This window comes from Manis pentadactyla, chromosome 14 (assembly GCF_030020395.1).
Source record: "Manis pentadactyla isolate mManPen7 chromosome 14, mManPen7.hap1, whole genome shotgun sequence".
NCBI lineage: Eukaryota > Metazoa > Chordata > Mammalia > Pholidota > Manidae > Manis > Manis pentadactyla.
The window spans coordinates 21,832,606-21,859,340 of NC_080032.1; the positions used below are offsets into that span (position 1 = coordinate 21,832,606).

The following is a 26,735-nucleotide window of genomic DNA, read 5'->3' on the forward strand; positions in this document are numbered from 1 at the left end:
CCTCACAACAAGCCCCCATTCCCTCCGTGATGCTGGCTGACCGCCATGGGGCCAGGCCTTTGTCATCCATCAGCGCCCCCTTCAGACAGGTCTCTCCTGGCCTAATGGCAGCCCTTGGAAGCAGATCTTAAAGAGAAAGCACTCAGATCTTGGAGGGGAACTTATTTACCTCCAAGGGAATGAGGAAACCAGGTTCCAAACCCTTATCTAGAGCACACAGCCTGGAACCTCAAACTCCGCACCCACTAATCCATTGAAGGACAGGAGAAGTGGATCTGGCTGCAGGGTTGGGGGTAGGGTTGTAGTAGCTTAGCCATAGGCTCTTGGGGCTTCTGCCAATGTGTTCTAAGGGACAAAGCCTGGCACAGCTGCCCCATTTACAACCAGTGAGAAACCCACACAGAACCTTGTGCCCAGGAATTTCCCATGACATCCCCCAGGCACGAGGTTTCAGAGTACATGGGAGATAGCCCCCTACCCCTTAGCCCACAAGAGCTCCTCTCAGGTCCCGACAGCCTGGCTAGAGACCCTAGAGATGTGTGTTCCCAGGAGCCAGCATCTCCAGGACAGGAGTCTTCTGAGAAGCAAGGTCACCCTTCCACGGTCCCCCATCTCTTCCTCCTGATAAGATTGTTTCTCTGGGATCATGAGATGATTGATAGCTGCCTCTGGCAGAGGCCAAAGGAAGATAATGGAGGAAAGGAGCCAGAGATGAGGGATGTGCATAAAGGCCCAACTGGGTCCTCCTCCCTCCAGCAGCTACTTCCCAAGGGCCAGGAGACAGCCAGCTGCCCCTGGGGAGCACCACAGCCCCGCCCAGAGCAGGGAATGGAAGCAAGGCAGGCCCAAAGGCCAGCACCAGAGCTCTGACCCCCACTTCCTCTCCCCAGGGGCACAACTGGGGCAGGGCCCACCTTTTCAAAAGGTGTGGCAAGAGCTGACCCCCAAAACCATATGCATAACTATGCTTTGATCTGCAGGCACCAGGAATCTCTGATAAGAGGATGGTGACCCCAGGGCCGGTGTGCCTGCTGACCAAACTGGGGCCTCCTCCTGGCCAAACGGGGGCTCATCCAGGCCCATCTCCAGCAGTTTGGGGAGAGCAGCACAAGTCCAGCAACCACTGACTTTCAACACTACTTACTGCATGGTCTCACAAACAGAAATGCAGGCACACACTTGGAGAGCTTACACACCTAGTCAGACCACACAGCCCTACCATAAGTGACCAGCACCTGCCAGGCGGGTTTGCCTTTCGAGTTTCTCTTGCACATGTCCCAAACCCCAATTTCTTAGCCTGGGAGCCAGTGACATGTGGGGCACACAGGTGTCTCCCACAGCACCTGCATGGCATGGGATGTGGGGAGTAGGGCGTCTGCTCTCCTGGCAGCTTTCACCATCAGCCAGCCTCACAAGAGCCTCTATTTCTTGTCTGCAAAGTGGATAAGGTATGAAGGGCTATTTCCCTTTTCTTGCTTTTGAAGTTGGCCCTGCCTGGCCCCTACCTTCCCCACTGGCTCTGAGCCCTCAGTATCACTGAGAGGAAGTAGGCCAAGCTAACAGGGGAACAGGCCTAGTCTCCCTTTCAGTTCCCCTCTGGGCTCTGGGCCCTGGCCCCGGTGTGAGTGCTGAGATTAACCAGCGAAGCCGCTGGTTTTGCTGCGGATGTGGGCCCTGCATGCCAGCTCCACCCCTAGCAGCTGAGGAGCTGCTGACCTGGCATTGGTAAGAGGATTCCCCTTCTCACCCACAGCCAGCACTGGCCACAAAGATGACGGTAAAGCTCTTCCTGGCGACCATCTGCCTGCTGGCTGAGCATGATACAGGTTTTTTCCTCCAGGGGCAGAGCCAGGATCTGAACCCCAGCCTGCCAAGGATCAGAGCTAGTGTGTCTGACCCCTGGTCTGCCTGAGAGCGGGGACATACATGCCAGCAGCTCTGAAGGCAAGGGGATAGGACTGGCCCACCTGTGGCTGCAGCCCTAGCTGCACAGTGCTAAACAGGACTTGAGCTCTGGCCGCTGGGTGGAGACGAGGGATGTTCTCTTGTTAGGCAGTGTGATGGGGCAGGGCTGTGATGGAGAGCAGAGTCCAAACTCTGGGGCTGTGTCGGCAGCAACACAGGAACATTCAGCGGCTCCAGGTTCCCCTTCTCTCATGGGTCCTCTATTCCACCTGCCTTGCGGATGAAGCTGGGCCACAAGCAGCTGCTCTTCAGACCCACCTCAGTCACACTGCACTTGCTTGGGTGGTCAAAACCCAAACCAGTGCAGGTGTTTGTGGTACAAATAGTATACTGCTACCTACCCATCCTGTAGTTTCCACTCCTCGGGAGCAAGTCTCAGCTTCCAGCATCCAAAAGCTGGCTCCCTATGGCCACTATTGACTCCCAAGGGAATTAACCCATTTCTTTCTGTGTTTTGTAGTTAGGAAGCTCAAAGACAAAGATGTAGACCAGCTCTGACACAGTCCCCACAGTAAGGCTTGCCTTTCTACAGCAGACTTTATCTGGACTTTGTAATTCTCTTCCCTCTAGGCACAGAGTTCAGTCTTGACCTGCTACTTCATGTATAAACCTGAACAAGCAACTGGGCCCTTCATGCTTTAGGCTCATCATCTGTAAGGTGAAGGCTTAATAGTCCCCCTTTTCACAGAGTTGGCATGGTGATTGGGTGAGCTTTTGCAATGGAAGAAATGCCTGACTGGTAAACAGCCGTTGTTAAATTTCCAGGCTGTGTCTGAGGCCAGCCAGGTAGGTAAAGCCTTGGGCCCACTACAGCATCACCACCTGCCCACTGAGTGGCCCAGGGCTCAGGCACACACCTGCTTTCTTTACAGCCTTACTTGTGCTCTTCTGCCATCCTGCAGTGGAATGTACACGCAGTAAAACCTGCCTGTGCACACACCCTAGCTGAGGGAAAACAACGGAGTGTAGTTTATATTAAAATATATTTCAGAGTGACTGCAGATGGCACTGTGAGCTACTCAGGTGCTTCTGAGTTTGCTTTGAAAAGATGAAGAACATGAAGGAGCCAGGAGGCAAGATGAGCCCTGAAAGGACAGTCTGTTCAGTGGACACTAAAATTGGGCAGAAAGCATTTGCAGCATGAATGGATCTAGAGAATATTATGCTCAGTGAAATAAGCCAAGTAGAGAAAGACAAATACCTTATGATTTCACTTACTTGTGGAATATGAAAACAAAGGAACAAAACAGAATTAGACTCATAGACACGTGGTTACCAAGGAGGGATGGGTTGGTGCAGGGGAAGGGGAATAAAAGAGCAATAATTTGCAATCATGATATAAGTTAATAATGGGGACTCTTGAAGCACTGTGATGTACATTTGAAATCAACATGATTGTATATTAAAGACACTTTAATTTAAAAAAAACATGGATAGGCTGAAAATTAAAAAAAAAAAATTGGGCAGAAACTTCCATGTCCTTAAAGCCAAGTTCTGGCTCTAGGCTTGTCTCATACTTTTGAACACACTTGAACCTGCCTGGAAGGACTGGGAACAACTTTTCCTGTCCCTCAGGCCTTGCTTTCTCTCATGCCATCACCTAGAAGTGCCCCGCAGCCTCCCTCGCCCGCCGTGTGCTGAGGGGCAGAGCCACAAGCATGTGCTGCAGGCCAGGGTGGCCCTTCCAGAGTCTTCCAGGGTCTATACCTTCTTACTCTTCCATGTCACAACCATCTCAAGTGGGACCTGTCACCATTCATCCCCTCAAGACCCTGGCAGAGGGACTGGCCAAGCACTAACGGAGCTTCAGTTCCAGTGAGAGACGTACACATGAGGGAGGCAGCAGAGGCTGAGCCAGGCCGCTGCAGAGGCAGCAGAGAGCCACAGAGAGCACACGGGCTGACCTCGGCTACTAGGAATGCAGCACTGAGTTTCCTGGGCACCCAGTTGGCCCTTGCAAAGTCTCTGAGTGGGGGTGACACATAAGGACCCTGATGGGACTTGAGTCACACATTGAGGGGTCACAGTAGGCCCCAGAAGGTCTGTAGGAGTCAGTTTGGGCTCATTCTGAGATGGAGGTGTGGAGTGCAGCTGCATATACAGATCATGAGCTCATGTTAAATCCTCAGCAGAAACAACCTTGTGAGTTGGACCAGACCCAGCTCCCTCAGCCTCCTCCATGGAAAGCTGGAAAGACAGACAGCATCTGATTCACACCCAGGCAGCCAAGGGCACAGAGGGCCCCATGGTATAGGCAGGTTGGACCTCATGATGGCCCCTTACTCCATGTGCTGCACCTTGCCAGGCCACCTAGTGGGCCCACCCAGTGAGAGCCACGAGGAGAGAGAGACCACCTGCCATATGGAGTACCCCAAGCCACACCGACTCCCTGGCAGTCTTGTCTCTGCCAGGACTTTGGGTCTCTCCCCTCCTCTTCTACAAAGAGCAGCAGTGACATGGGAAATAGGACAGTATTTACTTGGAGCTCTGTGGCTGAGCCACACATGTCTATGTGACACCCAGACCCTCAAGGTGGCAGCCTGGTAGCCTGGAACCTCTGGAGGTGGTCTGACGAGCCCTGGCTCTGGCGTTTGACTGTTGGGATCTTGGGTGTGGCCCTCACTGCAGCCTCAGTTTCCTCTTTGGTAAGATGGGGACAGAGAGCAGATCCAGCTGACCTCCCAGTAGTAGGGGGAAGATGGGAGGTGGTATTAGAAGAGGACCTGAAAACTCGAAGGCTCAGGGCAAATTCCAGATCCTAGTCATGGATGCTGTCCGGATGGATGGATGGATGAACAAACAGATGAAGCATCATTACAGAAAATGCTTACTCAAGTTTTACACCTTTTAGGTTGGTGTCAAACACCATGCAAGAAAAAATGCCCTGTCTTATTCCAAAGTGATTTTAGGTAACTGCCATACTCAGAGTGGGAGGAAGCCAACTGCCAGAACACAGAACAAACAGAGTTCTGTGTACCACATATTTCTCTGAGCTTCCTAGCAGCCAGTGCAAAGTGGGATTCTCAAAGACAGGCAGCCTTTGTACATGGACCGTCACATGCATAGCAGTCCATGAAAGGCTCTGAGAAGTGCTGGAGCAGGAAATCTGTTGAACCCACATGTTCCTCCACCTTTGGTCACCCAGTATTCTACTCAGAAGCCTTTCTGGGGCCTGCACAACTGCCACACAGCAACCTCCCCAGCCTGAGGTTTGGGAATAGACTGTCCTAACCCAGTCCCAGTTCTGCCTCATCCTCCGTGTCAAGTGACTCAGCTCTCCTAGCCTCAGTCTCTACTTTTGTAAGGTGGAATGTTAACGCCACTACCCTACCCAACGTGAGAATTTGGTGATAGGGTGCTGCATGCAGAGGTGCTCCCTGTGGGTTTGGAAGATCGTGGGGGAAAGGCATAAGATGGGGCTGAGCACTGGGCATGAGGATCCCAGACTGAGGGAAGACCCAGGAGCAGAAAGGCCGCTTCTAAGACAGCTTTCTGACATGTCACTTCCCCTGCCCAACTGCGTCAGCTTTGATGGTTGTCTCCCCACTACTAGACCTTGACTTCTAGGAGGCTTCCCTTCTGCCTTCCATCATTGTGTCTTCAGCAGGGCACAAAGTAAACGGCTATAAATGTTTGCTCAACACTCCACAAAATGGAGAAGGTGGAAAGGCGTTAGAGGCTAAGAATAGCAAAAGCCAAGGCCCAGAGTCCAGAAAGTTCAGCTGAATCCTCAAGATGGCAGCTAGAAAAGATGCTGCCAGACCCTCATACTGTCCTTCAGTGAGCACTGCATGTGCAAGGGACCGGAGCCTGCTCTGTCCACCAGTGGCTTCTGGACTGTTGAATTCACAGGCTAGCACCATTTCAAAAATTTTCTGATTTCACAGAAAAGACTGCATCAAGGGAGGGAGGTGCCGGGACCAAGGAAGTAGGAAGAGTAAATAAAGGGCCATCTGTCTGAGGAACAGTGATGGGAGCCTCCCACGATCCCGCAGCACCCGCAAGGCTGGTGTTTATCCCCACGTCACTAGAAGCCAAGGCAAGAACACCTCCACTGGGATCACAACAGATAAGGCGTTACGACCAGCTGGCCTGGAACCTCTGGAAGTGAGACGGGGTCTTCATTTTCACATAGGCCCCAGCTGGATGTGACACCCGCTGGCACTGGTGGTGGGCACAGGCCATCCCATGGGGGTGGAAAGTGGGAGCTGGGGGCATGGGCTCTGTAGCTAGGCAGCTGCTTGAGGGAGCAGGGACTATGATGAAGAGCCAGAAAATGACATCCTGAACCTCCTGAGAGGTGGGCGGCTCTGAATTTGAGCTCCCATTGCCAGTTCAGTCAGTGCTACTCCCAGGTACATCCAGAATCCAGCCACTGCCCGCTCCCATCCTCTGCTCAAAACTCCTGTGGGCCTCCCTGTTGCTGCCAGTAGAAGCCCAAGTCCTCGCTGGGCCCACAAGACCCTGTGTGATCTAGTCCTTGTCACTCCTTCACCTCATCTCTCTCCCTCTCGCTCGCTCACTGATCCCGCCACCCTGGCCTCCACCGTTCCTTCTGTGCACCAGCACACTCCTGCCTCCTTTGCACTTGCTGTTCCCTGGTCTGAAGGCTGTTTCCCACATCTTCACGAATATGGCTCTTCTCAGATTCAGGTCTCGGCTCAGTGTCCCCTTGTAAGGAAAGTACTCCCTGACCATGTGCCTAAATACACCCAGTCACTAGCACACACACCCTTTAACTTCCTTCCCTGCATTTTATTAGCCTGTGAACTGGGCTCTGTGGGGACTTGGTCTTGTCCACCTGGCGTCCCCAGCACTGAGCACAGTGCCTGGTAAGTTGCAGGTGCTCCGCTTCACTGATACGTCAGTATTCACCCCAGGCTTTCCGTTGGCCGAGTATCTGAGTGATAGGGACCATGGGGTAAAGGGCATGGCCCCACAACAGACCCCTCCCCCACTGAGGGCCACAGAGAGGTGATGGGTACTTCAGGGCAGTGTGATCAGGGTGAGGTTGGAGGACATGGAGTCGGGGAATGGTCTGGACCCCCCAGGGTTCGGGTGGGCCTAGGGAGAGACCTGGCTAGGGAAGGCTCTTACCTCCCATCACCGCCCCACCAACAGCACAGTTATCCACCCTGCTGCTTCCTTAGAGACCGAGAAATGGAGGCCCTGAGAGGCAAACCCCTTGTCCCAAGCCACAGAGAGGAGCCAAGTATTGCTTGGGCCAAACCCTGGTGTGCCCAGCCCCAGAGCCCACAGCACGTGGCCCCCACCCAGCTGGCTCTTCCCCACCAGAGCTCCTGATCCAAATTGCAGGCCTCAGAAGACAGCCTCCCTCCTCCCGGGAGCCTTCTTTGCTCACCAGGTGGTGCTTGCTGGATTCCTGTACCTCTCCCTCGCTTGGGGCTTATCAGGCCTGGCCATAATTTCCTGATGCTGCGGCCGCCTCCACCGTCTGACTGGGAGTTCCTCTGGGGGTGGGGACAGGGCACCGAGCCTTTCTCCCGGCTGGGGCCCAGCACCAGGTCCGGCCCAGAGGACATACATGGAGCGGGCTTGTCAGATGGAATGGTGAGTGGCTGGGTGGGTGCCTGGTGCCCCAGCCCTCAGATGTCTGCAGAGCAGAGGCAGATGGGAGTATGGTGACTTACCTCAGCCCTCTTGTTCCCCAGCTACTTTGGGGGCAAACTGAAGGCAATAAGCCAGTTCCAGGGACTGAACAAATGTCAGAACTATAGGCTTCAAGTCACTTCCTTCCTCTGGGTGATCCTGAGCAAATCACTTCACTTCTCTGTGTGACGCTTCCCCATCTGTGAAACTAATGGGGATGATGATAGAAGTCACTCCCTAGGGCTTCTGTACGTGGACCTGCCTGCTGCCTGCGCTATAAGGGGGTCTTCCAGACTCACCCAGTTGACCGTGGGCCAGCACCCGCCTTGATCTGCCCCCTTTCCTGCTAAGTGAGACTCGCTCAGTTACAGAAACAGAGACCTCCCCAGAGCCAGAGACAAAGGCAGACACAACACAGTGATGCACACACCCAAATAACACAGTCCTGCTTTGGGACAATCCCCTTAAGAGACATCACACCTCCCTCTGGGCAGCAGGCACCCCCAACTCACTCCCTGAGTGACTGAATGTGGGGGTAGGTACCCTGAGGCCCCAGGCAGGCCCTGATGGGGATGATAATTGTACCCAGAGACACGGGCAAATGGGCTGGGCACCTGTCTAAAACCCCACCTGCAGCGAGCCCCAAGCCCATAAGGGTCCCCCCTATATGTCAGAAAGACAGTGACACAGTCACAAAGGCCCTTCTTAGAAGGAGGAGACCACCCACACACACACAAAGCCCCTCTCAGATGCTGGATAAACCTTCCCACGCAAAGACAGAGACCCCCGTCCTGCTACAGTCACTAATGCCTTATGTCCCAGCTGGCCAAAGACACTCTTGAACACCAAAGAGGCACCTCTGGAAGTGCTCAGGCCTGGAACCACTGGCTCAGCCAGACCCCAGCCCCATCACCCACTGCAAATCAGCTGCTACCAACCCACCCCTTGAACCACCACATCTTGCTCTGTGTCCCTGCCAGGAATCCTCCCTGCCCCCACGTGGCCATGGAGCCCAAGGCCAGTGTGCCCTGTCCGCATCCACACCTCTGTTCAGGCTGTGCTTGCTTCCCACCATGCTGCTCCCGGCCACCTCAGCCCAGGGGGACCCCAGACCACAAATGCCAGGCTGTGGTCAGTCCCTCCAGCAGAGGGGGAACCATGGTCCAAGAGGCCACACTGCCGTCCAGGCCCCTGAGCAGGGCAGGTGCCCTAGCCACACCTGGCAGTTGCCTCCTGTGCCATGCTGGTGCCGGGGCTTGAAGGACCCCTGGGGAGAGCAATCAGGCGCACAGGAGTTGTGGTGAACGCGATGGGTGTCTCGTCCCACAGCTGGCTGGCCAGCCCCTGCAGGGCCTGAACGGGGTGCCCTCCATCCAGCTCTGCTGATACCTAGCCCGCCATCCCCCCTTGTGGAGACCAAGATGAGGAAGCCCCTCACCCAAGCAGCACAGCTCTTGGCTGCAGTCCCAGGGCCTGGCATCTGCACCAAGCAGGGTGAGAGTGGAAAAAGCTGTGGTTAAGAAAGAACTTCTGTCACCAGCTGGGTGACAGTGTACCAGAGGGGAGGGGGCGCGTCAACACCCAGCTCCCCAGAACCCTGGACGGATGTTGGCCGCTACCTGCCTTCGAAGAATGATTCAGATGGAGAGGTGAGAGCTGGGGCTCAAGGGGCTGCAGGAACACCCGCGAGACTCGGGGCCGGAGAGCCAGAAGCCCTGAGGCCGGCCAGGTCCCACCTGCAGCCACACGGTAGCCACCACACTGGGAATCAATCTCCTGCCCTTCCCACCTCCATCTGGCAGGACCTGTCACTATCTTTAGCCCATGTTTAGTGAGCGCTTACTATGTGATAATGCCTTGACACACAGCATTTCACTGACATCAAAAAACAACAGGAAATCACACCAGCTGTAAAGCATAAAAGTCAGATGGATTAAATAATTAAAAGTGAAAAAGAAAACCAAGACAGAGAAAAAGCAAAGAATGAAACCCTAAGGGAAAATATTTTCCTGCCCAGACTTAGAAACCTCCATAGGCCAAGAAACTCAGGATCAAAATCAAAAAGTTCAATGGCAAACCAGGGAAATATTTGCAACATGTGACAGAGTGCTAAGACCCATGTAAAGAGCTCTTGCAAAATCAAGAAAAAGGCAGAGAGTGCAGGGGGAAAGCATGTAAAACAAATGGCCTGTAAGTTACAAAAGAAATGCACAGAACCAAGAAATGTAAGAGGAATAGTCAAAATCCATCATCATGGGGGCAGAAGGATGGGGGTGGGTACTGGGACTGATGTCTAATAGAGAGTTTCTGGGGGTGATGGGAATGTTCTGGAATTAGGTAACAGTATGGCTGCAGTGAATATACTAAAAAAACCAATGACTTGTACTTCATGGTGCAATTCTATGTGAATTTTTCAAATGTTTTTTAAAAAAGAGAAATGATCGATTCCACTTGTAATCAGGACAAGATAACCACTTTACCTAGAAGTTATCAAAGGTTTTTAAAATAATACCCTGTGCCATCACCACTGTTGATGAGAAGTGGAAGACTCTTTGAAAGGATATTATCAGAAGCATTAGAAATGGCTAGTTAGCACATGAAAAATGCTCAACATCATTAGCCATCAGGGAAATGCAAATCAAAATCGTATGAGATGCCTCTACACACCACTAGGATGGCTACAACCAAAAAGACAAAAATAACAAGTGTTAGAAAGGATACAGAAAAATTAGAACTCTTCTACACTGTTGACAGGCCCATAAAATGGTGCAGCACTTTGGAAACAGTTGGGAAGTTTCTCAAAAAATTAAGCATAAGATCACTCTATAACCCAGCAATTCTAGTCCTAGATATATACCCAAGAGAAATGAGAACACATGTCCACACTATTCATAATAAGCCAGTGGAAACAACGTAACATCCATCCACTGATGAACAGATAAATAAAATGTGATCCATCTACTGGATATGATTCAGCCATCAAAAGGAACAAAACCGACACGGGCTACACTGCAGATGGAGCTTGAACACATGATGCTGAGTGTAAGAAGCCAGACACAAAAAATCACATGTATGATTCCATTTATATGAAAAGAACAGAACGCGGATTGATGGCTGCAGGGGCTGGAGCTGGGGGCTGGGCAGTGACTACTAAGGGGCTCTGGGTCTCTCTTTGAGATGGTCAAAATGTTCTAAAATTAAATCATGGTGATAGTGGCACAACTCCGTAAATATATTAGAAATCATTGTACACTCTATACAAGTTAATTTAACATATTTACATGCTTGGAAGTCATAGCAGAACTTTGAGAGACAGCAAGCCTGAAAAGCACTCAGAGCCTTTGACCCAGCACTTCCCCTTCTAGGAATTCAGCATAAGGAATTAACCAGAGACGGGTGCCAGGCCAAAAAATGCTTGTCACAGGGTTATTTATCTGAGCAAAAAAAGTTAGGAAAGATCGAAATGAGTCCAGATAATGAAAGGTAAATATACGATGGCCTCTCTGTGTAGATGAAATACGATGTAGCCGCTTTTTAAAAAAAGACATCCTTGGGAAATATTTAAGAAAACAAAAATACTGAAGACATGGTAAGTGAAAGAAAAGCCACTAATGAAACAGTGTATGATGAATATCAATCAGTCCCCATAAGGGTTGAGGTTTTATCCCAAAGTTTCTGCCTGTGTTTCCTGCATGCCTGGCACACAGAAGGGGCCCCTGAGCTGACTGCCAGTGAAGGACGCATGAATGCTCAAGAAATTGCAATTTGGGGGAAGAGTTAGAGAAAGAAATACAAGAAAAAAGATCCCAAAGACATCTACCAAAATGGAAATGTTGGTTCTCTCGGCAGGATTGCAACTGGTTTTCTGTTCTGTACTTTCTGCCATGAGCTTTATTAGTTGAAAAACCAAAACCAAAAACATTAGGAACTCAAATGTGGAGGCCCCCAGTAAGTCAGACGGTTCCCTAGATTACATGTAGACTTGAGATGAGACAAAGCAGGGCTCCTATTTCCAGACATTTCCCCGGAGAGAGGTTTCTCTCTCTGCTGCTGCTGTGGACTTCAGACACCCCGACCTCAGCCAGGATTGAGCTAGGCAGGTAATGGGAGGGTCCCAAGCATCGGCCACAAGTGAGGGAGGGTCCTGGGGGCTGCTGCTGCTCCGGCTGCCCCCATGCATGCTTTCCCCCACAGATTCCAGAGGCTGAGTCCACGGCCTGAGGAAAATGGTGGTGTCCTCCCTAGCTCGGAGGGGACAGAGGAAAAAGGGGTGTGGGGCCCCAAAAACGAAGCTGAGGCAGCCCCTCCCCCCAGTGAGGGCAGAGATCTCTTCTTGTGCATTTGGTTTCCTTTTACATTCACGAAGGGGGTGGGGGATTTCCAGCAGGGCTGTCAGCGGGTGCCTCTAGAGGCTGCTGGACAGCCAGCCAGGTTGGTGCCCATCCCAGAGAGGGCGTCCTGGGATCCGATGATTTCCTACATAGGAAGCCCCTTCTTTTGCCTCTTAGGGCAGGAGCACATCGTGTCAGCCTCTCCCTGATCCTGTTTTTGACTCAATCACCCAACAAGGCAAGTACTGACATTGTTTTCCAGAATGGGAAACTGAGGCTCAGAAAGGCCAAGGTCTCAGCCCAGAGCCCTAGCAAGGACACAACAGCCAAGATCTGAAGCCAAACCTGCCCATCTACCTTTTCCCCAGCCACCAAGCCCACAGTCCAGATGCTACAGTGATGGTCCTGTCCCAACACCCAGTCCCCCAAATTAACAAAAACAAAAGACCAACTTCCAGAGAGCTGACAGCAGCAGACAGGTGCCCTGGAGCAGGAGTGGGAACTGAAATAGGGGCTGGGGGTGGGGTGGGGAGGTGAATACCATCTACCCTGCGCCCCTCCACCCCTGGATGCAGGACTGTGCTCGTCTGTGGAGTCACAGAATCTGAGCGGAGAGGAAGCACTCTGGTGCCATCTGCCCAAAGTTCCAGTGCCATCTGGATTCTTCTAAGTAGCAAAGTACCTTTCAGAAACCCTCCCACACCAACCAAACCCCAATAAGGGGCAGATGGGGGCACCTGTGTGTGCTGTCGGGGGTCCCACAGGAACTCTGCCCACCCCCTCACTCCGCTCCCATCCCAGAAGGCCAGGATCATGCCCCTGTGTTGCCCATTTCATGCACAGAGCAGGGACCCAATGGGGTCGCCAAGCAGCCCAGGGCAGAGCCAGGATGGGAACCCCACCCTCACCCCAGGGGCCATATGTCCCTGGTTCTCCCAGGAGAGGTTGGGAGTGGGAAGCCACTGGCCTCCAACACTCCTGTCAGCCTCCCCTCTGGGACACCAGGGCCCACAAAGACCCAATGGACTCCACCTACAGGTGGAGGGTGGTTGGTTTCTCTGGCAGTTTTGGGGCCCAAACACAAACCCCGGGACTTGGTGGGTCCACAGCGGGCTCCATTCCTGGCTCTTCCACCTCCCTGCTGGCCTCGGGCAAATCTCTACCTCTCTGTGCCTCTTTCCTCATCTGTGGGTGGCTTCATCTCTGTCCCCATGTCACGGGGTCTGTGGTGTTTCCAGGGTACGTGGCAAGCGCAGGGCCCGTCATGCTGAAAAGGACTAATAAGAATGAGAGCATCAACTGGAGCAGGGCAGCCTGCCGCGCCCCAGCCCAGCGCCAGGCTCACCCTGAGCACCCCACAGGCTGGGGGCCCGCATGCAGCTGCTCACACCTGAGGAAACAGGCAGGGAGCAGGGGCGCGTTCCCTGCCCAGGGGTCACACAGCTCAGCAGGGGCAGAGGCAGGACTCTGACCGGGCGGCCGAGCCGGAGGAGGCGGCTCGCCACCACTTCCTGCCCGGCCCTGCTCCTCTTCCTCCTCGCACCCCTGCCTCCGAGAGGAAACCGCCAGGCCTCCGGCGGACGCCCCTTTCTTTCTGCTTCCTCTTTCCCACACTGGGCTCGGCCCGGCCATGCTGCGGCTCCTCCACTACCTCCTCTGTGAAGTAGGTGCTGTGACAGGCCTGCCCCCAAGAATGAGGGGCGCATTTACCAGCTTATAGGTGACACTCTTGCCCACAGCAGGTGCCCAGGAGACATGAGCCCGGGATCACCCAGGCTTCCAGACACCTGCCGCCTGCCCGGGCTGTTTGCAGGCACAGATGGGGAGCCAAGGGGACCCAAGGCTTGGTCACCTCTTGTCACAAGCCCAGTCCCCCGCTGTCTTCCCATTGGACTGTGTCCCCTGCAAGGGTGGGACTGGGTAGCCTGCTCCTGGGATCCCCCAGGAGGGCTTGCTGTCTGGATGCACGGCCTGGGGCTGCCCTCCATCCACCCAGGCAGCATGTGCCCTGAGGCCTCCCTGCACAGCCACCACCCTACAGACCGGTGCTACGACCGTCCCCATTTTACAGATGAGGAAACTGAGGCCCACCAGGCCAAGTCACTTGCCCAAGGACACCCGGCTCAGAAGGAGTAGCTCTGAACCACATCACCCAACTGCCCCACCCTCCAACCACCCTTAGGACCTGTAGACCCAGCCACTCCCAACCAGACCACTTCCTGGTTCTGGGGCCTGTGGTGAGGAGGGGGCTCAGGGCTCTGGGTGGGATCCCTGAGGTGTTCCCACCACCTTCCTCTACCTCTTCTGTAGGCTAGGTAGAAAAGGACAAGGGCAGGGTGAGGGGTCATGGCCACTAAGCCTCACAGTTCCCATCTGTGAAATGGTAGCACTAGACAAGACAGCTGCAGGGAACTTTTCCTGGTCTGAGCACCCAACACAGATGCCCCTAACTCAGGCCACTGGTTAAACACTGTCACTACCAACAGTAAGTCCTTCTGAAGACTCACAGGGTACCAGGTACAGCCTGACTGCCTGGGTTCCAATTGCATCTCACCCCCTTGAGAGCTATGTGACCTTGGGCAAGGCACTGACCCTTTCTTGGCCTTAGTTTCCCCATCTGTGCAGTGGGGGTAATCAGAGCAGCTCCCCCAAGGCTGCTGTGAGCATTAAATGAAGGCAGGTCAGTAAGTGCCTGGTATATAAGAAGGGCCAAATAAATGTTGGCAAATAGTCTATTTTTCAACAATAGCTAGAACTCCATCAGCAGTCCCACTGTACAGATGAGAGAAACAGGCTTAGCTCCCAGACCTGGCAAGGCCCTGAGACCATCTCAGCCAACCCAGGCCTGGACATAGGCAGAAGCTGAGGCCCCCGCCAGGCTGGTTACACTCCATCTGAAAATGACCAGCCCCCTCTCGGGGAAGGCCCTGCCCTAAGGCCACCCACCCACCCAGGGGGCTGCTTCTGTCATCTCTCCCTACCCTTGGCACCCCTGCCTCCCGGTCAGGCTCTCCTTCTGCAGAGCTCAGCCAGGCCCAGGTTGGCATCACTCGCCAGTGATGCTGTCCAACACCGCCAGAGTCACTGGTTTTATAAGAAAATAGAAATCTGGATTCTTGTGTGAAATCTCTCCATTTTCTGGGTCTTTAAGTATTGGCAACCAATCCAACTTGTTTTTCTTTTAATGGTTGAGTGGGATGGCACACCTCAGGCCTGTCCTGGCTGGGGCTGGCACCCTGCATCCTCTTGCTCAAGGGAGCCAGTACGACTGTGTGGGTGGTGGCTTGGGAACAGGCACCCCTTGGGATCAGGGTTCAGATCTCCCCTCTCCCAGCTTCGGTGTCCTCCCCACCAAGTGGGCCAGTGGGCTCGACCTTGGGGCAAGGACTTGACAGCAAGCATTGAGGGCATAGTGGGTGCCCATTCAAGGTGGTAAAACTGCTCACCCAGCCTCACCCAGCCCAGGGTTCAGAGATGCCCAAGGAGAGGGAGGTGCCATGGGATAAGCAGGCACATGACCAGAGAGTCTTCTAAGAGTACCACACCAAGGCCAGTCTGCCACCAGAAGACCACAGGCAGCCCCAGAGAGCTCCTCCTGCCCACGACCACAGGGCCTGAACCCTCCGGTGCTCACACCACTCTTAGTGTGAAGCCTTAAGTCCCCATGGTGGCCCATGAGCCCCACCCTCCTGGCTCGCCCCACTCCAGCCCCAGGCCACTTGGTTGTTCCTCAAAGTCTCCTGGGTATGCCCACTGCAGGCCCTGGGCCTCCTTCACCCATGTCTTTCGGGTCTGTCACCTTCTCTCATGTCGGGTGTCACCTCCTGACAAGGGGCCTTCCATAACCACTGACCAATGACCAGGGGCGGTCATTCCCTCCTGAGGCCACTGCACAGTAGGAGGGAAGGTAGTCCCTCCTCTGCCCACCTGCAGGGGTGCCTCTGAAACCAGAGGACACAGACTTTTTCACAAAAGAGGGCATCGGAGCTCAGCAAGTAGCCACAGGTGTCCCCTCCAGCTGCCCCCACCCCCTACCCCAGCAGCCTGGCCATGGCCTCCACTCACATACCCCATAACAAGAGGTCCCTTCCCCACAGCCCTCACGAGGATCCCTGAGGTGGCTGCTGTGAACACCCCTACATTATGGATGAATAGACTGAGGCTCCAAGTGGGGAAGTGACTGGCTCAGAGTCACACAGCTGGTTAGGTGGAGTTGGTACCCGTGAGCCCCTGGCCTCAGATCCTGAATGGCATTTGCTTGTCTGAGGCCCAAGTGACATCCTGGGCCAGCTGCCCCCAGTTCTTGCCCTCCAGGGCTCCTGCTCTGGGCACAAAGGACCTTCTCCAGGCTGGTGCTGAATACCCTTTTAAGTGACAGAGCTCTGTTGTGAACCCAGGGGTCAAGCCCTTACCACCCACCGGCTGTCAAACCTTCCTTTTCCTTCTGTTTAAAGCTGCTCCATAGACAGCTCTAGTGTCAGAGGTCAAGACTGCCCCCTGGCAAGCACCCTCAAGACTTGTAGTCTAAGTAAATTCAGCCCAGAAACTGAATTCCCCGAATCATTCAAGGTGAAATTCAGGAACGGCCCCTAGACTGTTCCAAGCACAATGGGAAGCTGTCAGAGGCTGATGGGGCTGGGGCTGCTCTGCCAGGCCAGAGGAGGGGCTGCTCACCTTATAGGCAACACCCAGGATCCCACAGCATCACCAAGCCTACGACAGAGCCCCAGAGACCCAGCTGCCCCCCTACCCCTGCTGCCGGGCCCTGGCTTCTCCAGGGCAGACCACCACTGCCTAGCTCTGAGGGCTCTGCCCCGGGCCCCCCAATCAGGGCTCCTGAAGAATAGGGACCTGGATGGTGCCTCTCACCTGGACACTGCGAGTCCAACCAGCACTGGACACAAATCTGTTCTTAGCCCCCAAAGTCATCACCGTAATAACTGTAACAAGGAGAGCTGGTGACTAAGCACTGAGCACTTTGAACTCAGGTGTATTTGACTCCTAACACCCAACTTTCCAAGACAGTTCACTCCAAGCAGCAGTGATTATTTTTTAAAGTAGAGTTTTGTAGGGAAAATGCTAACAAACAGATGTGATACCCCATGCTATTACACAGATCAGATCACATGTTTTGGCCGTTATTTGCTTCTCATGGTGTCACAACCTCGAGACTTGAAAAATGATGAGAAAACAGAGTTTTTATCTGCACTTGTGTTTTTCTGACAGCTTCCCATTGTGTTTGGCATAAACTGCTAACTCCTCATGGGATCCTCTGACCGCATATACTCCCCTATGCCCCATTTTCCCTCCCTGTGCTCCCATCACACTGGCCCCTTCTGTGATACTCTCCAAAACATGCAGAATGCTTTCCCATCGCAGCGCCTGTGCCCATGCCCTTTGCCTGGAACGTGGAGATTCTGAGCTTAGGATTAAGATCTCCTTCTGGAAGTAATTTCCTCAAGACTCACTGTAAAGCTTTGATAAGTTTGTCGTGTTGGCATAAGGACAGACACATGGGCCAGTGGGACAGAAGAGGAGTCCAGATGGACACTGGATTTAGGATGAAAGCAGCACTGCAATCCAATAAGGGAAAAGATGGTCACATCAGCAAATCGTGCTGAACAACAGTAAAATCATGACCCCTACCTCACACCATACACAAAAAGTAACCTGAGATACATCTTGGTCCAACTGTAAAGGACAGCAATTGATAAACTGGACTTCATTAAAATTAAGAACTCTGTGCATAAGAGATTCCATTAAAGGAGTAAAAAGACAATCCAAAGAGATATTTACAATATAAAGAAAGTGTAGACAGAATATATAAAAACTCTTACACATCAATAAGAAAAGCATGACAACTCAGTAAAAAATACAAGCACTTCACAAGAGTCAATGCCAATGGCCAATAAACATATGAAAAGTTGCCTAACCTCATGAGTCATCAAGGAAACGCAAATTAAAGTGCAGTGAGATACCAGTGCACATCCCCTAGAAGAAGTGAAAGGAAAATAAGACTGAAGCCTGTTGGTGGGGATATAAAATTGTACAGCCACTTTGGAAACGTGCTAGAATTTTCTTTTAAAGTTAAACACGCACTTACCATATGATCTAGCAAGCCCACTTCTAGACACCTGAGAGAAATGGAAGACATGTCCACACAGTGACCTATACGTAAACATCATACCAGCATTCTTATAAGTCCCAAAGTAGAAACAATCCACATGTCCATCAACAAGTGCATGGATAAGCCAATTATGGTACATCTACACAATGGGGCACTACTTGGCGATAAAAAATGAACTGACACACACAAGAATATGGAACACATCTCTAGAACATTATGCTGGGCAAAGCAGCCATACATAAAAGGCAACATGCTGCGTGACTCCATTAGATGAAGTTCAAGAACAGAGGAGTGTGATGTGCCAAGCAGGAATTGCAGTATGGGTTGGGGATACTGACATGGAGGAGGCAGGAGGGAGCCCCCTGGGGAGGAGATCACAGGGGTGCACACACAAAGACCCTCAGGAGCCTCCAGAGCACATCACACACACAGGGTGCACAGGTGACACCACAGGGAGGTTTACAGAGAAGGCTGCTTCACACAAGGATTCCTTGGCAACACTGCATCCCAATCACCAAATTAGAGCCTCTCAGGTATCCTCCTGGAGGCCCCCTTGCTTTTCCTTTAGAACCAATATGTAGATTACAAGTCCATGTTCACAGACAGGTTTGTTCCAGTAGCCTCCACTAAGATGCCAGTTCCCCCTGCAGTGGGCACATGCCTGGTACATGGCAAGTGCTCAGTAAATGTATGTTTAATGAATGCATAATTGTCATTCTCCTCTACCCAGACTATGACCCCTGAGGGCTGGGGTCACATCCGCTTTGCTCGTTCTACAGCAAGGCCCTGGCACCTGATAGGGCTACAAAGAGAAAGCAATGAAATGAAAGCCACATGGTCCCATCCATATGAGACACCTGGGTCAGATAAGGTTTGTCAGGTGTGCGGAACACAGCGAACCTGTCTCAACTGCACATCTGGAATTAGGTTGGCCGCAAAAGAAAAAGACAAAACTTTAAAAATTTGAAGCAAAATCAGACATCAACAAATAATTCCACGCCAGTTCTGAACCCCATAGAAGAAAACGTATTTGTTGCAGTCCGTCTGGGTCAGGGTTTTCAAGGACCTTGGACTAGCCTGGCACAAGCCCGGGTGCCGCCCACATACAGTGTCCCTGGAGTGTCTACAAATCCCTGGCCGTACTGCTCAGAACCTTCAGGTCATCGGAAACAAGGAAAGCCGGACATGTCACAGCCAAGAGGCACCAAGGACATGTGACAACTAAATCTTAATATCGTATCCCAGAGCTGAAAAGGGACATGAGGGGGAAAGAGCAAAATCCGAAGAAACCGGGGAGTTCGGTTAGGAGAAGCGAGCGGCGTACCTTGGGCGGGTCGAAGAGCTCCAGCGCGCGGGCCGCGCCCTCGGGGCCCTGGGCGCCCCGCAGTGCCAGCCGGCCCCGCTGCCAGCGCGCGCCGCTGTCCATGGAGGCCTCGTCGGCCAGGCTGTAGCGCAGCGTCGCCTCCTTGAGGGCCTCGGGCGGCGGCTCCCGCACCAGGCTCCAGGGCAGGCGCTTCCGGGCCGGGCCGGGCCGGGCCGGCGCCTCCCCCGCGGCCCCGGCGGCGGGCAGCTCCCCGGCCGAGCCACGGCGGAGAATGTGGCGGAGGCTGTGGCGCAGGTGCTGGAGGGAGCAGGCGGGTGGCCGCGGCGGGGCCAGCTCCTCTGAGCTGCGGGCCTTCGGCAGGGCAGGGGCGGCGGCGCCTGCGCCCGGCTCAGTCGGGGACACCTCGGCCTTGGCGGGGGGCCCGCGGCCCGTCTCACGGTAGTCGCGCACCGGCGGCGCGTTCCGGAGCCCCGACGGCCCGGGCGCCCAGCCCTCGCGCACCTCGCGGCAGAAGTAGCGCTGGAAGAGATCAGTGAACTGCAGTGACACGAGCTCGGCGCGCAGCGGCGCGTGGTGCGGGTGCTCGCGGGCGAAGAGCCAGTACTGCCGGGCCAGCTCCCGGGCCGTGGCCACGGCGTGCAGCTCGCAGAACTCGCTCCAGCCCCGCGGGGACGGAGACGCGGCCGCTGCTGCAGATGAGGCGGAGCATGCGGAGGAGGCCGAGGAGGGCTGCAGGGCCGGCCCATTCATGGCGGAGACCGAGGTGGAACGGCCAGGCTGAAAGACACAGTGGAACGGGCAGCACACGGTGAGCGGAGGGCTCCTTACATCCACCACTGCCAGCCACGCTCTTCACCACGCACATCAAAAGCAAAAATTACTAACACCCAGTGTTGGTAAACACGCAGTGAAATGGGCACTCCCCTTCAATGCTGCCACTACTGTTAAGGGGAACAGACTTTTTAGAGGGCAATTTCGCAGGACCACTTTCCACCCCAGTAACTCCACTTTTAAGTATTGGAGAGAATCCTTGCTCACATGTGCAGAGGCATGGACAGGACATTCCCCTGTTAGATGTTTCCTGCCACCACATTTGTAATAGGGAACGAGTAAGTACAACCTAAACACCCATCCACCAGAGACTGGTGAGATGAACTGTGGTACATCTGCAAGCTAGAATATCCTGCAGCAGTGGAAAAGGAGGGGAATCTGTGCTACCACCTCAGAGAGAGACCCAAGGCACACCATTCAGTAAAAGAGCAAATCACAGAATGCAAACTATGCAATCCCGTTTATATGAACGTGCACAAAACCAAACTACCAATTTTTATGTGGACATGCATGTATTTAAGTTGTGGATAAAAAAGCTGTGGCTGGAACAAACCCACTCAGAGACAGAGGTGACCTCTGAGTTAGGAACCAGAATTGAGGTGTAGGGAGAAGTAACCAAGGAAGACTGCTGCCACTTGTTTCAAAAATATGGTTAAGAACAGAGAACTTGGAGCATGGGTTCAAATCCCAGCCCCACCACTTACTAGTTGTGCGACCTTCAGTGAATAGATTTCTACCTTAGTTTCCCCATGTGCAAAATGGGGACCATATCTCCACCTACCTCTTATCAGTGTTATGAGGATTAATTGAGTTAATAAATGTAAAGGCCTTAGGAGCTAGAAAAGCCTAATAAGAGCTGGCTGCTGTTACTATTTACATGCTACAAGAGTATATTATTGATGTCAATCAAAATTAATATAAAAAAAGACTAAAAGGGAATACATTTAACAAGACTCACAAAGGGGTACAAAGGCTCTCCCTTGCCTGCCCGTTTCAACTGTGGCTCCCTTCTCCTCCCACCCCACGGGTCCTTAGCACCACACAGTGAAAGTGGCAGAAGCCCCCATACCCTCTGTCTGCAGTGCTGAACCCTGGGCCTCTCTGGTTACCATCAGTACCACCTTTCTTTCCAACTAAGCCTGACTGGGCCCAGGGGCTTCACCGGGGATCATGTAAACATGGCTGCTCAGTCAACCCCCTCCCCCACTGAAATATTATACTTAGGGCTTGCTGCGTACCAGGCACTGTGTAAGGCCCCAAGGGCACCACTTTCCTGGGGCCACATCACAAACACACACGCACAGGCTGTGTGGCCTCTGACAACTGACTGGACCTCTCTGAATCTGTCTCCTCGTCTGTCAAACAGGGAGCAGCATGGTATCCACCTCATAAGATGGTCATATGGGGTCCATGAAATGGCACTCATGGTGGATTATCTGAACCCGGAAACTGAGGATCTTTCTGCATGCTGGGCAGACCTGCAGGGCCGTGAGGACCCCACAGCTGTTTGCATCAGGACACCCCAGATGGTGCAGATTAGGTGCCTCTGCACCAGCTAGGAGGATACTTGGCCCAGAGTCGACATTCTTGCACATCATAGGGTCTTTGGTGTGTACACATGGTGGGCACTTTGTACACAGTAGGTAGTCAATAAAAGCTGCCAAGCAGAAGGAAAGGGAGAGGGACCACCACATTGCCAAGAAAACCACCTTGTAAGCTGAAGGGGGTTTTATCTGCACGTGTGGGCAGTTTGTCAGTAGTCAACCCCATGGCCACCCCATACCCATTCCGCAGCACCAGTGAGGCAGGCACTGTCTTCACAGGTTGGGGGCCCCAGAGAGCTCTTCCAGACCCACACTCCTGTTCCTCCTTCCCCACTCACACCAGTTGCCTTGGGCAATTGCATCAGGGTCCTTCTGCGCTGCTTGCTCTCAGTCAACTTCCAGTCTCACACAGGACTGACAGAAAAGGTGGTAGGGCTCTGAGAGCCCTGAACTCACCAATCAATTCGAGTCCTGAACTTGTCCTTCAGTACGCTGGTCACATGCCCTCATTCAATAGCTGTGAGTTAATTAGTGGCTATCTCCCACCAGACTGTGAGCTCTGCTAGGCCAGGAGCTCCTCCCTGCTCCATCTCCAGTTCCTAGCATGCAACAGGAGCTCAATAAATGCCTATGGAATGAAAGAATATAAGCATCGAGGCCTGCTGCATTCACAGCCTCCCGCTCCTCTGGCAGATGAATGGAGGCCAGCACCCACCATCAGCCACCTCCTGCTGGGCCACGTCACCTCCTGGGCCTCTGTCCATGCCTGTCTCTTTGCCTGGAACACCTGTCCCTGTCCACCCCTGTATGTCACCCTCAAAGCCCAATGACAGGGCCAAGCCCTGGTAGGAGTCTTCTCGGAACAGCTGTGCCTGCCTCACTGCCCAGGCAATGGCTGGCAGCCTCCACCATGGCCCCTAACTCCAGTTCCCACATCAGAAGAACAGCTCGTACCAGGCACTTGCTGTATACCAGGTATTGTTCTAACTGCTTCAGAACATTAACTCTCACGAGGTTCACAAAAGCCCTAGGAAATAGGGCCAATAATTGTCCCCATTTTACAGATGGAGAAACTGAAGCATAGAGAAGTCCTGCAGCCAGCAATCAACAGAACTTCCCCCCAACAGCAGGCACCCCCAAAATGTCTGATCAGGGCCCAAATGCACACCACGAGGAAGATTCACATCCCAGAGGATGTTTATTGAGTGGGATCCGGAGGAGGGAACATAAAGGTCTCATTGAGCTCCTGCTGGAGTCAGGAGGCATCAGCTCCTCTGTCCAGGTCCCAAACCCACCAGATGGTTGGGAAAATAGCCACAAGATAAAAATTTTAAAACGTAATAATTCAACATTTTTATGTATTGCAAAATGACCACCACAGTAGTTCTTACTGTATACCTGAAACTAACATGTCAATTATATTGCAATTTAAAAAACAAAAAATCTTAAACAAAAATAGCAATAAATGAGTTTCTGGTTTTCTGTGTACCTTGCCCTGTGCTAAACACTTTGAATATATTCATTCACTTAATTCCCACTGGAGAGGGGAGTCCTATCTTTTATGCACATCCTTTAGATGAGAAAACCAAATCATGGGAGGAGTGGCTTGCTCAGGGTCACAGGGCCAGCAAGAGGCAGGGCTGGGATCAGAACCTGCTTCTCTAATAGCAAGTGCTAGGTGCTTCCTTACTGTTCTCCTCCAACCTGCAGCATTTGTGCCCCAAGGCCATCTCAGTCCTGCTCACTTGCCAGGGCCTGGTTAGAGTTGATGCTCCAGAAACATTAGGTGTATGAATTAGGCAACACCTGGGATGAAGACCGGCTGCCATTTGCAGTCATGCTCTTGGAGTCATGCTCCTGACCCACGTGGATTGACAGAAAAGGTGGTGGGGCTCTGAGAGACCCACTGAGAACCCTCCCACCCAGATGACCTCGCCAGGACGGAGTTGCCAGCCAAACCTGGGTTCAGTCCTGCCTTTGCCATTCTTTGCTGTGTGATGCAGAAAGGGGGCGGGAGCTCCCTGAGCCTCAGTGTTCCCATCTGTAAAATGGGCCGATGTTTGTCTCCTGGCAGCCACTAGGAACATTCTAAGAACTAAAATCTGTTCGGTGCCTGGCATGGGGCTCAGGGTACAAGTGGCTATTGCTATTTTATTACTATTATTGTAAGAAAGAGGAGCCCTGGCTCCAGAGCATGTCAGGCCTGCCTGCCATGAGAAACCACAGGGGGAGCCTGGCCAGGCTTGGGGGGGGTCACAGGAACCTGAACAAAAGGCCTTCTCAGGGGAGAGGCGGCCCTGGGCAGGATCTCTGTGCAGGAAGTTGCCAGCCAGAGCACTCAGCTGTGGCCCACGCCTGGGAGGTTTCCTGGCTGGGCAGGCAGCCAGGCTGCAGGCAGGTGGTCCCTTCCGTGGGCCTCAGCCCAGGTGGTAGCCACTTACTGAGCACTCACTCGTGCCAGGCAGTGAGGAAGAGCGATGGATCGGATCATGTGACCCTGGATCAGGGCCTGAGAAGCTCTCGGCAGAACAATTACTGGTCACCTGGGGGTTCCCAGAAGACCTAGGCTTAGGCTTGGGGTTATAAGTAGGTCATCTTTGGGGGCACTTCTGTCTCCTACCCAGCAGAGTATCTGAGAGTCTCAGTGGACAGTGGCATGAATAGCCTTCCACACAGAAGGACCTGCAAATTCAGGGATTCCTTCCCGCCTGCTCAGCCTGAGCTTCTGGAGCATGGAGCTTCCAGATGCAGTGGGGTGGGGCACACCACTATTACCCCAAATCCAACAGGGTGAGGGACAAGGACACTGGTATGGAGCAGGAAGATGGCACTCTGGCACCCCACCCACCAAGTCCCCATAGCAAACACATGGAGGTGGAGGCCGCTCCCTCCATGCCCATCCTAGCATCCTGGGTTCTGCCTCTCAGGACACTCACACAGCAGAGTGTCCAGCAGAGTACCTGCAAAGGGCAACCCAGAGAGGGGCTTGAAGTCTTCGCCCATGCTTGGTGTCCTCCATTCAAGCATATCCATCCTAAGGGACTCTCAAGCCTCTACTAAGTTGGAGAGAAACCAGGCTCAGAACAGCTGGGAATCCTGGCTCCAAGCTGTGGGGCCCACCCTAAACCACGACCCCAGAGACCAAGGCTCGTCAGGCTCTCCTATCCAACCAGCCTGGGTAATAATGCAATCTGGAGAAGCTAACATTTCCCATTTAATGATCAGGCCCAGGTGCGGAGGAGGCCCTTACCCACCTGTGGGAATTCCACCTGCCAAGGCGTAGGAAGGACATTTTTAAATTGTGGTAAGTAAAGTTAAAATAAGCCAGTCCAGAGTCTCCATCCTCCCCCAGGATGACAGCTCCCCAGTCCCCAGCTCACAGATGTTTGAGCAGAAGTCTTACACCATCAGGAGATACCTCCTCCAGGGAGGCCTCTGGGTTGACTCCAGGACACAGCAAGCATTTATGTCTTTCCTACCCACAGCACCAACTTCTGCAGGAACCCAGACCCTCTCCCTACCCAAGGAGGCCCAGAGAGCTGGGGAGATTCCAACATACACTGTCTGGCAGGTGGCCCACAGACCTTTCATACCATTTGGGCTAATCAGACTGTGGAGAAGCCCATGGGAAAAAGGGAGCAAAGGTTCTGGAGTCCTGGGGAGACTAAGAGGTGGGTTTTTCTGCCCTAGACCTTTGGGCAGCCAGCAGGACCACGAGGCACCTTCTCTGGGGTCACCTAATGCCCAGGGACATTTATCAGACTGGCACAGACTGCCAGAGCAGGAAATGTCCTTGGCTTCCTCTGCCCTGAACCCCAGCCACCTCCCCAGCTATGCCTCAGGAGGTGAGGAAGGTTAAGAAACATCTCCCCAGAATGGACAGTAATCTCCAAGCCATGGCCTTTGGGGCCCAGAGTGTGATGTCTTCCTTTAACAGCCCCTGAGTTGAGGGGAGAACCCCCTGACAAGGGGGTCCCACGGCCCCCAACAGTGCTACTTTGGGGTATGCTCAAGCCTCCTGCTCTTGTGCACCTCCCCCCCACCCTCATCACCCTCTCTGGCCTCTCCTGTGAGATGACACCGGAGTGCCAGCTCTCAAGCACAGACTCCATACCAAAAGCCCTCTTTTGTGTCCACTTCTCCCAGCACCCCCATCAGGCACCCTGTGAGTCAGCTCCCGGTGAACAGGACACAGACTTCCTCCCAGGCCTCCCTGGGGACCCATAGGGCAGTGGCAGGCTCCCCCCCGCCAGCCGGGGTGGGGGCCCACATCCGGGCAGGCCCCCAGGGGCTCCAGGCCTGGCTCATGAGGAAGCCTGCAGCCTGGCCCCCCTCACCGACCCCTGACAGGGTGGCGTGGGAGGAAAAATCTTCCAGCCATCTGCTCAGCTGCTGGGTTTCCGGCTGTGGCGGGGCCGAGGGACACCAGGAGGACTTGCTCTCCTGGGGGAGGGCCCCTTGCCCCTGCCGAGAGGAAGGACACCAGGCTGAGCTGCCCAGTGGTGGTCAGTGGGACCCTGGAGCCCTTGCCTACCAAAGAATTCTGGTTCCCCAGGTCTCAGGGCCCAAGTAAACAGGCATCCAGCTGTGGCCTTTGGACCTGCCCAGACCCCAAGGGACCTCAGGCCCCCAGAAGCTAGGGAGCTGGGGCACAGGGCTCCTGGGTTCAATTAGGCTTGACTCAGCGTGTGACCCTAGCTGAGTCACTTCCCCTGGCAGCCTGCCCGCCTCAGTTTCCTCAAGGAGGGTAGCTGGGAACAGGGTCTGGCTGGGAACAAGCAATTTGTACTACACCTCTGGACTCTGAGGCAGGCCAGCTGGAAGCAGCTTGCTACCCTGCCCAGCCAAAGAGCTGAACACCCAGGGGGCTCCTAGGTACTGTTTTCCCAGGAAACCTGGCAATTAAGTGCCAGCCCCTTCTTGGGCATTAATAGCAGTAGCTCACACTTACTGAGCACTGGCACTGTGCATGCCTCTTCTCTAAACAACCCTATTGTGCAGTC

General features: G+C 53.6%; 1 protein-coding gene across 6 annotated transcripts in view; it reads right to left on the minus strand.

Annotated features, from left to right (window-relative positions):
• Positions 1-26,735, minus strand: part of SH2B3 (SH2B adaptor protein 3) — a 35,818-nt gene that overhangs the window by 5,932 nt on the left and 3,151 nt on the right. For 5 of the 6 annotated variants that reach the window (XM_057491888.1, XM_057491887.1, XM_057491886.1 and 2 more), the window contains exon 2: positions 19,358-20,134. In XM_057491888.1, coding sequence (XP_057347871.1) covers positions 19,358-20,107 — 750 coding nt within the window. In that variant the 5' untranslated portion in view covers positions 20,108-20,134. Of the gene's footprint in view, positions 1-19,357; positions 20,135-22,188; positions 22,361-26,735 lie in introns of all 6 variants that reach the window. The other variant, XM_036929425.2, reaches the window with a different exon arrangement.